The sequence below is a fragment of the Acanthopagrus latus genome, chromosome 11 (assembly GCF_904848185.1).
Source record: "Acanthopagrus latus isolate v.2019 chromosome 11, fAcaLat1.1, whole genome shotgun sequence".
Lineage (NCBI taxonomy): Eukaryota > Metazoa > Chordata > Actinopteri > Spariformes > Sparidae > Acanthopagrus > Acanthopagrus latus.
This window is the reverse complement of record NC_051049.1, coordinates 26,097,164-26,108,212: the sequence shown is the minus strand read 5'-3', so window position 1 is coordinate 26,108,212 and position 11,049 is coordinate 26,097,164. Positions and strand designations below refer to the sequence as shown.

General features: G+C 41.4%; 2 protein-coding genes across 5 annotated transcripts in view; one reads left to right on the top strand and one right to left on the bottom strand.

The window, feature by feature from the left end:
• Positions 1 to 7,582, top strand: part of fnbp1l (formin binding protein 1-like) — a 49,939-nt gene extending 42,357 nt beyond the window's left edge. The window contains exons 15-16 of one of the 2 annotated variants that reach the window (XM_037113608.1): positions 1 to 106; positions 2,598 to 7,582. The exon at positions 1 to 106 is cut by the window's left edge and continues 15 nt beyond it. In XM_037113608.1, the coding sequence (XP_036969503.1) occupies positions 1 to 106; positions 2,598 to 2,605 (114 nt within the window). In that variant the 3' untranslated portion in view covers positions 2,606 to 7,582. Of the gene's footprint in view, positions 1,963 to 2,597 lie in introns of those variants that run through there. The other variant, XM_037113607.1, reaches the window with a different exon arrangement.
• Positions 7,583 to 8,451: 869 nt separating this feature from the next.
• The window catches only part of bcar3 (BCAR3 adaptor protein, NSP family member), a 78,068-nt gene continuing 75,470 nt past the window's right edge, over positions 8,452 to 11,049 (bottom strand). For all 3 annotated transcript variants that reach the window (XM_037115234.1, XM_037115235.1, XM_037115236.1), the window contains one exon: positions 8,452 to 10,966. In XM_037115234.1, coding sequence (XP_036971129.1) covers positions 10,788 to 10,966 — 179 coding nt within the window. In that variant the 3' untranslated portion in view covers positions 8,452 to 10,787. The remainder of the gene's footprint in view (positions 10,967 to 11,049) is intronic.

The following is an 11,049-nucleotide window of genomic DNA, read 5'->3' as shown; positions in this document are numbered from 1 at the left end:
GAGGAGGATAAAGGCGACGGCTGGACAAGGGCGAGGAAGCAGGGCGGAGAGGAAGGCTACGTCCCCACCTCTTATGTAGAAATCACCCTGGAGAAAAACAGCAAAGGTGCTGTCACCTACATCTGAAGCTACACCTGTCCTCTGTCCTCCACCCGTCTGTCATGCCCTCCTGCACCACTGCTCTCTGTACATCCACGTAACACTACAAATGACAAAAAAGAACATCGGAACACTTGCATGGACATTCATTCATCTTGTTTCTCTCTGTCCTCCTCTTGTTTATTCCTCTAACTCTGTAATCATTCGTCCTCATCCTCACCTCATTTCTGTGGGACTGGTGTTTCAGAGGTGAGTGTCTGAGCTCCGAGACAAACAGGAAAAACACGTTCGATGGTGTTTGAGAGATTTTTATGTTGTACGTGAGCGTTTCTTTTTGTGTGTGTGAGGCTTCTCCACTGCTGTTTTGAGCCTAGCGTTAAGGCAAAACCACTTCTTTATCGATCAAAGTGTTCAAGATTTTATGTAATATATTGGAAGCAATTTATTTTTTATTTTCACTTTAATTATTTCAATGTTTCTTTTTTTTAAACAGGAGACATTTAAAACTGATTTTAAGCTCTTTGGTTTCCTGTGTTCACATCATTTGAAGGAGTTTTTATTTGTCTGAATGCAGTGTGTGTGTGTGTGTGTGTGCGTGTGTGTGTGTGTGTGCACCTGCACATTTGTTTGTCTGTGTTACTGTGCCATCACGCTTGAACTGGAAGACACTGACAGGGTTTGTTTGTAGAGAGACCTGGACATTGTAACAGGGGTTCAGTCTTTTCGATTTTGTGTCCCTTCAGAGCAGAACTGGACATTTCAGAGGACAAAGCTGGTGTTATTCACTATTTGTCTTTGTTGTCAACAAAACCAATGTTTTAGTTTGTAAACACGTAATGTAAAGGACTTAAATCTTTACTCAGTGCTCAGCTCAATAAACTGCTGGTTGCTAAAGTTTTAGCAAACATTACTAAATCTGGAGTAAACAAGCATTTTCAGCTACAAGTGTCTGATCACAACAAGACGGTCACTCAAGATCCATGTTAATGCCAGGTGTAGACTGATGGGCGCTGTGCTGTCTCTCAGGACGGGCCTGACTCCCAACAGGTTTTCTGCTGGGAATTACTGGCAGCAGCACAGAGGAAAAGGAAATATTCAGCTTTGAGTGCACAGATAATAATTCATAGTTGGTTTTGGTTTGAAAGAATAAGAAAATATGGAATATCACCAGATGTGCTGATGTCTTCTTTATGTCACTGATGGAAAACAGCTCTGAGCTTTGCAGTTTCACTGATGTCCATGACAGTTGAATCCGCTGCTGCTCCTGTTTCACAGCAGCCATCTCAGTAGTCACGCTCGAAGGCTCACTGAGGCTGCAGACACCTTGAACTGCAAACAAAGGTGCAGAAACATGGCGCCCAAATATGCTGAGCGACCTATACAGACTGGAAAGTGTTTGCATAATGTTATCAGCTGTTACACAGCTACTAGGGAGGCTGCCTGCTGCTGTGTGGTTTCACAGTAGACACTGAACACTGTGTTTGAGGATAATTCAGTTTCAGCCAGTTTACAACATGCTTTCAGTCTATGTGGATACGTGAAACAGAGATAGCGATGTCAGTCAGACTGTCACTCGGTCGAGACTTGAATTTCTTGATGATTGCTTGATGGGTTTCCATGAAAAGTATGTAAAGGCCCTGACACACTACACTGACATCAGCTGCACTTGAACAAACCACAAAGACTACAGCGACAGCCAGCTGCGTCAGAGGAAACAGCCCTCCATGCCAGCAGGATGCAGTCGTCATTAGAGCCTGTTTTTATGATAAAGCAGCGTTTAATGACACTCACCAATATATTAACTTTTTATTGAGAACATGTAACAAATATTCTTAAAACTTTCATTAAACACATTGGAATCACTTTTTAACCTTAATTTTTGTCTATCGTCTGCATCACAGTTGGGACATACATCTGTCTGTCTTTAAAAAAATAATCAATTAAAGAATCTTAAATAAATAATCTTGAATTTGTGCACAAACAAGGGATAAGTAAAGCTTGGTGCTCCCTTCCCTCTGACAGTTTTTAGTTGGAATCTTGTCTTGACACATGACAGTTTAACTTGTTTTTGTGGAGGATACAAGGCGAGCCTTCATCCATGGTTACAGGCTGAGGTCATTCATAATAAATCAGGAACTCAATCCGAGACCGTACGTGAGCGAGCCAGACAGCTTTGATGTCATTTCATTCATGTAGGGAGACAAAGCCTGTTCAACTTATTGTGATTTTTAAAAATGTTCTGTTGTGATCCACGATCGTCCCAGAGACGCTTGTCAACAGTGTCAGATGGCCGACCTGGTGTGTCAGGGCTGTTACAGACAGTTAGTTTGGAAAAGGAAGAGACAGAAGGATCCTCTCAGCTCAGACTGTTCGCAGCACGATACTGTCTTCCTTTTTTCCCCCCAGTTGAATTTAAATGTTTTCTTCCTCAACCTCAATCATGTTTGTGAGTATGTGTGTCTAGTTAGTAACTGTCTCTCTCCTCTATGTGACTGCAGGTTCCTGAGGGCTGCAGGGTGGCCGGGCGATTTGATTGGCTGGTGGAGGGGCTCACGCTGACTGCTGATTATTGGTGGTGGTGGCGGTGGCGGGGGGGTGATGGTGGAGAAAGAGAGAGGTAGAGAGGGGAAGAGAGATAAAGTGGCAGGTTTGCATGTCTGCATGCTCACTTACCCATAATCACCAAAGCATTCTGGGATACTAGAGGAAGACGGGAGGGTCTTAGATAGAGAAGCAGACGACCTGAAAGCTGAAAACAGGCTTTGATGTGGTTTAACATGTGGCAGCCACTGGAGAAGTCCCACCATTACCTGCAGGAGTGTTTAACTCTAACTTGGTCCTGGTGGTGAAACAGCCTGTGAAGACCTTTCAGACCAGACAGTGTAGAGCAGCTGTCACCAGCCTCACACAGTCGTCTCTTCTGCATCCAGCTGCCAAAGTTTGATGGTAAAACCTGAGCGGCTGCAGATTTACTAACACTCCCTCTCTGCTGCTCTTGAGCCAGGAGATCACTCTACCGCCGAACTTGTAATGAAATAATCAGTGGCTGTGAGTTCCCACTTCCTGGTCTGAAAGGCTGTTAAAGGAACAGTTCACCCTAAAGGGAAAATTCAGTCATGATCTGCTCCACCCTCATCTTGAAGGAAAGCCAGGTGAAGTTGTGCAGCCCACAAAACATTTCTGGAGCTCAACAGGCAAAACAGCATTGCAGCATTCCCTTTAGCAGCTGAAGTAGATGGGGACTTTAAAAAAGCCCCGTCCTCCATCCAGGTTTCATGGAAATCCTTTCAGTAGCGTTTGTGTAATCCTGCTGACAAACCCACCATGGATGATAACAAAACAGACATAAAATGGCTCCATACAGCTCGTCCAGTGTAATACGAGTCTCTGGAAGGCCAAAGATCCCCCGGAGGTTTGGAAAGAGGTCACATACAGCTGCAGTCGAGCTCCTGCAGCAATTTCAGCGAAGCAGCTAAAGGGAAGATTTTTACTTAAAAAGGGATATAAATTATGTCCTTTTTATTCAGACTGTGGGACCTCTGGACTCTGAGGTTATACCAGTTGAACTGTAAGGAGCTATTTTGTATTTTGTTTGTGTTACTACAGTTGTTTAGGAGAACGCTGCTTTTTGTTTTAACATTTTTGGAATGCACAACTTGTCTGACTTTAACATCAACATGCGGGTGAGTAGATAATGACAGAATTCTCATCTTTTGGTGACATGTTGCTTGAAAATATGGCTCTTCTGTGATGGCTGCGCATGTTTAACGGCCTTGTTTAGGGGTAAAAACCTGCTGCTGATCTGCTCCCTGAGGGTGGAAACGTTCATGGATCGAACAAATTGAAGCAAGAAGCGGTGTTTTTTCAACCGAAGAAAGCACGGCTGCATGTAAACTAGAAAACATTTATTTTCATTAGCCGTGTAAACAGCTTTGGAATCCTCTCTCTTTCCGAATAACTGGAGTATTTTGTGCACGTAAACAGTGTGTGATGTTGCAGGAGGTGGTTTTACCTTCCACAGGAGAGCAGTGCAGCAGCAGGGTGTTTGCTCTGATAAGTGTTTAGTTATTATTTATCTCCCCACCTCACTGATTCTCCGTCTGCTTTGTGCTTTAACAGGAGAGTGTGCAAGTCATGAATGATGAGTCTCCTCTGTAGGTGCCGCTCAAAGCGCTGAAGGAAAAGTCTCTCAGCCTTTTGTCGTGGCTTCTTTTTGGGTTTCACAAACCTTAAAAATAGCATTTTGACAGGAAATTCTCATCACAAACAAGAGAGCAGCTTCTTCCTCTGAGGAATGCTGTGAGATTCTGTGAGTAAGTAAGTGAACATAGTGTTGAGTTGTTTCTTGGTCAAACTGCTCTTTTTAAGGTGAAAAATAAGGAACAAATGTTTCCTTCTTGTGGAAAATTTAAATATTTTTGAACTTTTTGAAACCGTCCAGTTTCTGTAAATCAGACTTTACCTCCGAAACTTTGGTCCGGCTCCTCGCGAGAGAAAATCAGTTAATTTCTAACGCAGAACGTCAGGGTTTGTCACCTTATAAGGGTTGCAGTATTTGCTGCCACTAACAAAGTCAGTCCGACTCATCCCTGTCGTCATCATCATCATCATCATCTGTGCTCTGTTGGTGATGTCTGCCTGCCTGCCTCCCTGAGCCACCTTGCTCCTCATGCCTGCCTTCACCCTCATACAGTCGCATGTCCTTCATGTGTCACAAACACGATCGATCGCTCCATCCGTGACTTTAACTGCATTTCTATGAAAGTGTGTGTTTGTAACGTTGGCTGTGTTGTCTGTTGAATGAAGTCCAGCATGAGTTTGATTTATGTTTGCGTGTGTTAGATGTCTTCCAAAGCAGCAGCCGAGTAAAATCCGAGCTGCTCTCTCTGCAGATAGCAGGACTATCAGGTGAATTCAGGACCTCTCTGCCGCCTTTCCTTTCCCACCTTTCCTCTCCTATTCTTCCCGGGTTGCAATTCCACCAGTCGACCAGCAGGTGGGAGCCTTCCTTCACCAAACCACAGCTCAGCTCGAGCAGGACTGAACCACTGTCAGTTACACCAAACATCAAGAGGAGCTCTGGTGTCTTTACAGTCAGACTCTGCCTTAAAACTTCCTCTTGTTTTACTGTGGAGGGATTATTATTCCACGCCTACTCACACATGGACACACACACACACACACACACACGCACACACACACCTGGATGTGTGTGTTCTTCCGCCTGACTACATCTCCCATCAGCCACCTTAGTTCAGCCCCGCCTCCTCGGGGACCCTACTGCATCTCCATGAAAACGTGTTTCCCCCATTTAATCAGTTGTATTTGTGAATGTGACGACACGCACACATGTATCAACTACATGTAGGCACCTGTCTGGAAGGCCACCCGGGCCGAAACTGCTTATTTTTGTCTGTTTGGCTTCCATCCACGTTTCCGTGTAAATGTACATACATGTTCCTGTGATACATGCGTGACGTTTTACCATTGAATGATTTGTACATATTAACATCTTTTATGTCATGCTGAATGTGTTTCCATGGTGATTGTTTTTAGCTTTGTTTGATCGACACTCTTCACGAGAGACAACGCAGTTTGAATTGAACTGATGCACTTTGCCCTGAAGTACTACAGCATTTGAATCTGATTAAATAAACGGGTGAGTGAGTGAATGGATGGATGGATGGATGAATCTGTCTGCTGAAGGAAGTGTGAACTGTGTGAATGACCACTGTGTAGCAGCGAGAAAACAAAAACGGCTCTAGTTATTCTCTCCTCCTGATGGTTTTTATACTCTTTTGTAACTCTTGACGAGCATTGACCGACTTTCTTTGCATGATTTTCTGGTTACTTTACTCATCTCTGGTGATTGTTTTTCAACCATTCGCTGTATCCCTTCAACAGACTAACAAAAAAAAAAAACCTACACATCTGAGGTAAAGTTTGACTTCCTTCTGATGCTATTTAAGACAAAAATGCCACTAATGAATCCGCTCATGTCGATGTAAACAGCAGGTGGCAGCGCCTCCGTTGTGATCTGTTCCTTCGATGAAGCTGTGAAATGTACAGAACGATGCTGTAGGTGTTGTTACTTGAACTTAAGGTCACACTACTCCACATTTCCTCTCCTGTCTGGGATTCATTTTGCATCAGACATTCAAGAAACTCATTGTGTCATCGTGACAAATTAACTTTCCAACAGTTTTCCAGGAATTTTTCCCCAAACCACTCTTGAAAAATGATGCAAATGAAAGTAAACAAATTCTGCTGTCTGTCAGTTTTTGTGTTTCATGTACACATATCCATCAACGCCTCTTGTTCTGTTGACAGCTAATGTCACAGCTGACATCTTGGCTGTTAGGTTGTTGTTTTTTGTTTTTTTTTTAAAGCTATGATATTAGATGTGTTAAAAAATGTGTTCTTGTCAAATTATTTTTCTGTTTTAAACAAGTGAGGGCTGAAAATGATGCCTATTGAAAGTTTTAACAGCTCGCTGCGATGTCTTCCAGTGCTAGTGTTGTTCAACAAACAGTCCAAAACCCAAAGATTCAATTAAAAACTATATATGAAATAGAAATCCTCACATTTAATAAGATGGAACCAGTGAGCATTTTTGTTAAAAATGTAGGAAATAGAAATACGCTTCAACACTAAACCTGCTTGTTAATGTAAACGTGCACTCAGACTACAACATCCTCTGTGTTCTGATAAGTTAGTGTTTATTTTACTAACACTTAAACAGACCGACAGTCTGAATATTTAATTTTCTTTTAAAATTTCCTCCTTCAGGTTAACTCACAGGCCTGTTCGGAGTGTACTGTCCCTTTTTAATCAAAGCATTAACGATATAAGCGAATAACACAGCAGCTTTGAAACTACCAAAAGTCCCATTAACTGTTGATTATTATTATTTTTTAACCATTGATATACATGAACAAAAAAAACAAACAAACCCTGAGCTGTGCATTGTAAAAGCCGCTGTGCTTTACTTCTGAATATTATGCAAAACCCCATAATAACAAATGAGCTTTGAGATGCTAAATATGATATAACTGCAGTAAGTTTGTGTACAAGTTTGCTGAAACCTGCCAAGCAACTGTGAGCATGGTGCTGTTTGCCACCCAGCAAAGACCAGACGTCTTCTACATTCCTCTGTTTTTTTTAAAGTCTCATCATGTACAGATTCTCTCCTGCTGTCTGTTTAAGTCACAGTGAAAGCCTTTTTGTTTGTCAGCGTCAAACTCAACTCACAGTAAATAAAACCAGCAGGTACAACGTGATTCTGCAGGATTTTAACATCCATGTAAATGTGTTTTTACCATGTTGTATATGTTGTAATAACCAATGGCAGTACTTCTCTTTCCATATCGATGTGCACATCTTTTTACTTTGAATGTTGTCAGACACTTTTGTGAACAAAATGCTTTTTTGTTTTTCTTCTTCTTCCAAGATATTGTTCTAATAAAATAAGCAGCAATGACGAGTGGAGTTGTGTTCTTTGATATTTTATCAGTGCAGAAAACAAAGGTGTCATGTTTCACGTTTGTGTCTGAACGTACATCCCCTTCTCATGTACGTGAAGATTTTTTTCAAATTTTGGTACAAATGTCCACTATGACACGAGGATGAACTGATTTGTCAGAAGTAAGCTCACTGTGACGTAGCTTGTGTACATATATTTATATATAACAAACAAGCGAAAGCTATCACATTTGATACCCATTATAATATTCTCTTAAAAATGTTCTGGCCATTATTCAGTGTCACAGCTCTGAAACAGAAACTTGACCCGTGTGCAGAGGCAAACAACCATGAGGCGGCAATTCTGGTTTCTCCTTTAAACGGCTGCACTGAAATCTGAAATCCCCCACTCGTGTTACAGCATTGTTTCACTTTTAGCAGTGTTAAAGAGTGATATTAAAAAATTATCAAGAGGATTTTGGTAACGTTATCACACTTCAAACCTGACCACCAGAATAAATGTTTATTTCTGCAAAACCACATAACTTAAGTTAAATTTCTATATTTCTTTGGGTCCTCAGACTCTCTCCGTTACAAAGCAGTACTTGTGCCATGGCCAGGTTCAGACACAAAAGCCCCTTGGTAACGGTTAGGAAAACATTTTTTTAGCTTAAAATTCCTGTTTTGGTCCCCACAAGCAAAGGTTATTGTCCTGAGGGATACGAAACATTACTCTCTATACCATTTTATAATGCCTGGTTGTATTTGTGAGCTCTAACGGTAATTTTATGCAACTGGCTCTGTCATGTCATGACACGACACTCAGGAGAGGTAAAATAACTGAGACTGCATGAATCCTGTGACATAATGCAGAAATTCAGTGTATTCCTCCTCAGATCTTACACCATATTTATTGACTCTTACAGTAGTTCATAACAATATAAACATTAAAATCATCATATCTTTTTTTTACAGTCAGTCTTCCACATAAAATATGTACAGTCAAATTATTCACATGCCAACATTTAAAATATGTACAACTTTAGTCTCATGTGAACTTTTTTTTTTAATTCATTCACTTTTTTTGCTGAAACAAAAATATTTTCAGAGTCACTTGGAGCTTCAGTTACACATGTGCAGAAAGTTTCTCTGCTCCTGTGAAAGCAGTTCAAAATATTTACATTAGATCTTTGTCACCCGACGATGGGAGAAGAAAAATGCCTCGCGGAAAGTCATAATAAATACATTCCCACGTTACTGAACATCTGAACTGTTTCTTGACCTTTTTCCCGCTCGTTAAACAAGCAACAAACTGATGTGAGGCAGTTTAATATCAAAACGACTGGCTGACACCTCGATCACTCATTGTAACAGTTAAATACGCTCATTAGTTCAATCTAGACAATATGCACAGAGATCAACTCAGAAAATAACTTCTCTTTTTCCTCTCTCTGCTTGTCCGTGTTCCCCATTAACTGGAATGTTAGTGTGAAAGTAAAACAAGTGCCTGTTCAGGAAATAGAACATTTTCCAGACCAAAGTCTCCCTTTAAGCTTCTACTGTCAGCTCTGTTCTCTGCTTCTCTGTTCTCTATCTGTCACTCCCTTTAAAATTGGTCAAAAAAACAGTCATCATTTTAGCTAACTTCCTGTCTGTTATGCAGTTAGTGATGGCTGGTCTCTCTGGAGTGACAAGAGGGGGAAAAAAGAAAAAAAAAATCTACATGTACGTCTTGTCTCTGTGCAACAACGTATCTTGACGACCCACTGCTGCACGATCTCTCTGTGTGTTCTTTATTTGATATCGGTAACTCTGCGAGGAGGATGTGGGTGCATGACATGATTTATAGGAGACAAAATACAGCAAATATTCTCACCAAAACCAGGAAAAAGAAAAAAAGAGCCGCGGTTGTGTCGTCAGCACCTGTCTGAACAGCTGAGAGACTTTAAACTGAGAGCGGCCGCACAAAAAAGGCGGATCGCTCTGAAGAAAAGATGCTGGGTGCTGAACCTTTTCTCCACTCACTCCTCATTACAATAAAAAAAAAAGAAAGAAAAAAAAAGATACTGGCTTTCTGAATAAATACTATGTGGACACAGGCCCTAAGCCTTTGTTGGAGCGCTGGAGTTGGTACTGTAGTAGTAGCTTTTCCCTGAGCAGCCTCTTTATGGAGTTCTCCGTTCTGATTGGATAAAGTGGGCAGGGATAGCAGAAAATGTATTTTCTCATTTACTGAACGAGCAGCAGGAGGACAGATATGAGTTACTGACCAAACACTGTCTTAACCACTTTTACAGAGTGAATACAGAGGAATTTAAGGCTCGTTTTAAACAGAAAATAACGCTCACAGCTGCTTTAACATGATTGGCTGCATGTCAGACTCTGGCTGTTTGTGCAGAGTCTTACAGTGACTCTGATGCAACAGGTGCCCTGTCCAGACTAATACGGATATTTTTTTTAAAAACACCTTCTAAAGTCATTAGTTCTTTTTAAAACTCTGGTTTCTGTGTATTTGTGTGCATAAATAACACAAGAGCTTTTGACGGTGATGTCATCCCTCTGTTCGCTCCACCTCATCGTCTGCCAACACAAAAGATTCCCCCTTTGCTTTTAATTCCTTTGAATCACACTGTCAGTGTGCCAGAAGAGTGTTAAAGGTCAGAAGATGCGTTAATTAACTGTAGGTAAATTAATAATTGGCTCGAAATGTTTATGTTTTTAAGTCACTTAAATGGGAAAAAGTTCTCTGTGCAGACTCAGAATCATCTTCTGACATTTTTGATGTATCAGTATTGTAGATTTCATTGTCACCCACTGGCCAGCATGCAGGGTTCAGCATCTGTAACAGTTTTTGACAACTTCTGTGTACAGAGTTATTTTGTAAGACGAAGGTTTTGTAGACAAGATGTTTTTTTTTAAACTGAGTGGAAAAATATTCTTATTAGTTTGGACTTAGATAAGCTGAAAGTTGCTGGTTTATATTGTTTTACTGGACACTGATGCTATGAGCCCTGAACACATGTTGAACTGAAGGAGAAAAAAAATAGCAACTTCTCCTTTAACTGATATTGTGAAAAGATAAAAGGGCAGAGTCCGAGTGTGATGCCTGATTCTGAAAGCAGCTCGTCCTCCTTCCTCATTAGAGTTTGTTTCTCTTCCTCACAGCTGTCTTCTGAGCCACGTGATGTTCTGAAGTCCAGACTCAGCTCAGCTCTGTTCGGGTCAAGTCAGATTAAGGTTTGTGTTTTGGGCAGCGGCTCCAGTTTCCTTGACAACGCGGTGAGGATGAGGTTGAATTTGCTGTAGCGATCTGATTGGTTGACTGAAGCCCCACGGCTCCCCCACAGCAGCCGCAGCTGAAAGTCTGTTTTGAACACCTCCAGCAGCTCGGCGTCGCACTGGAACTCTAAAGTAGAAACACATGAGACGACTTTAAGATTCCCAGGAACATTTAGTGCCGATGAAGAGAAGGACGATGAAGAGGAATTT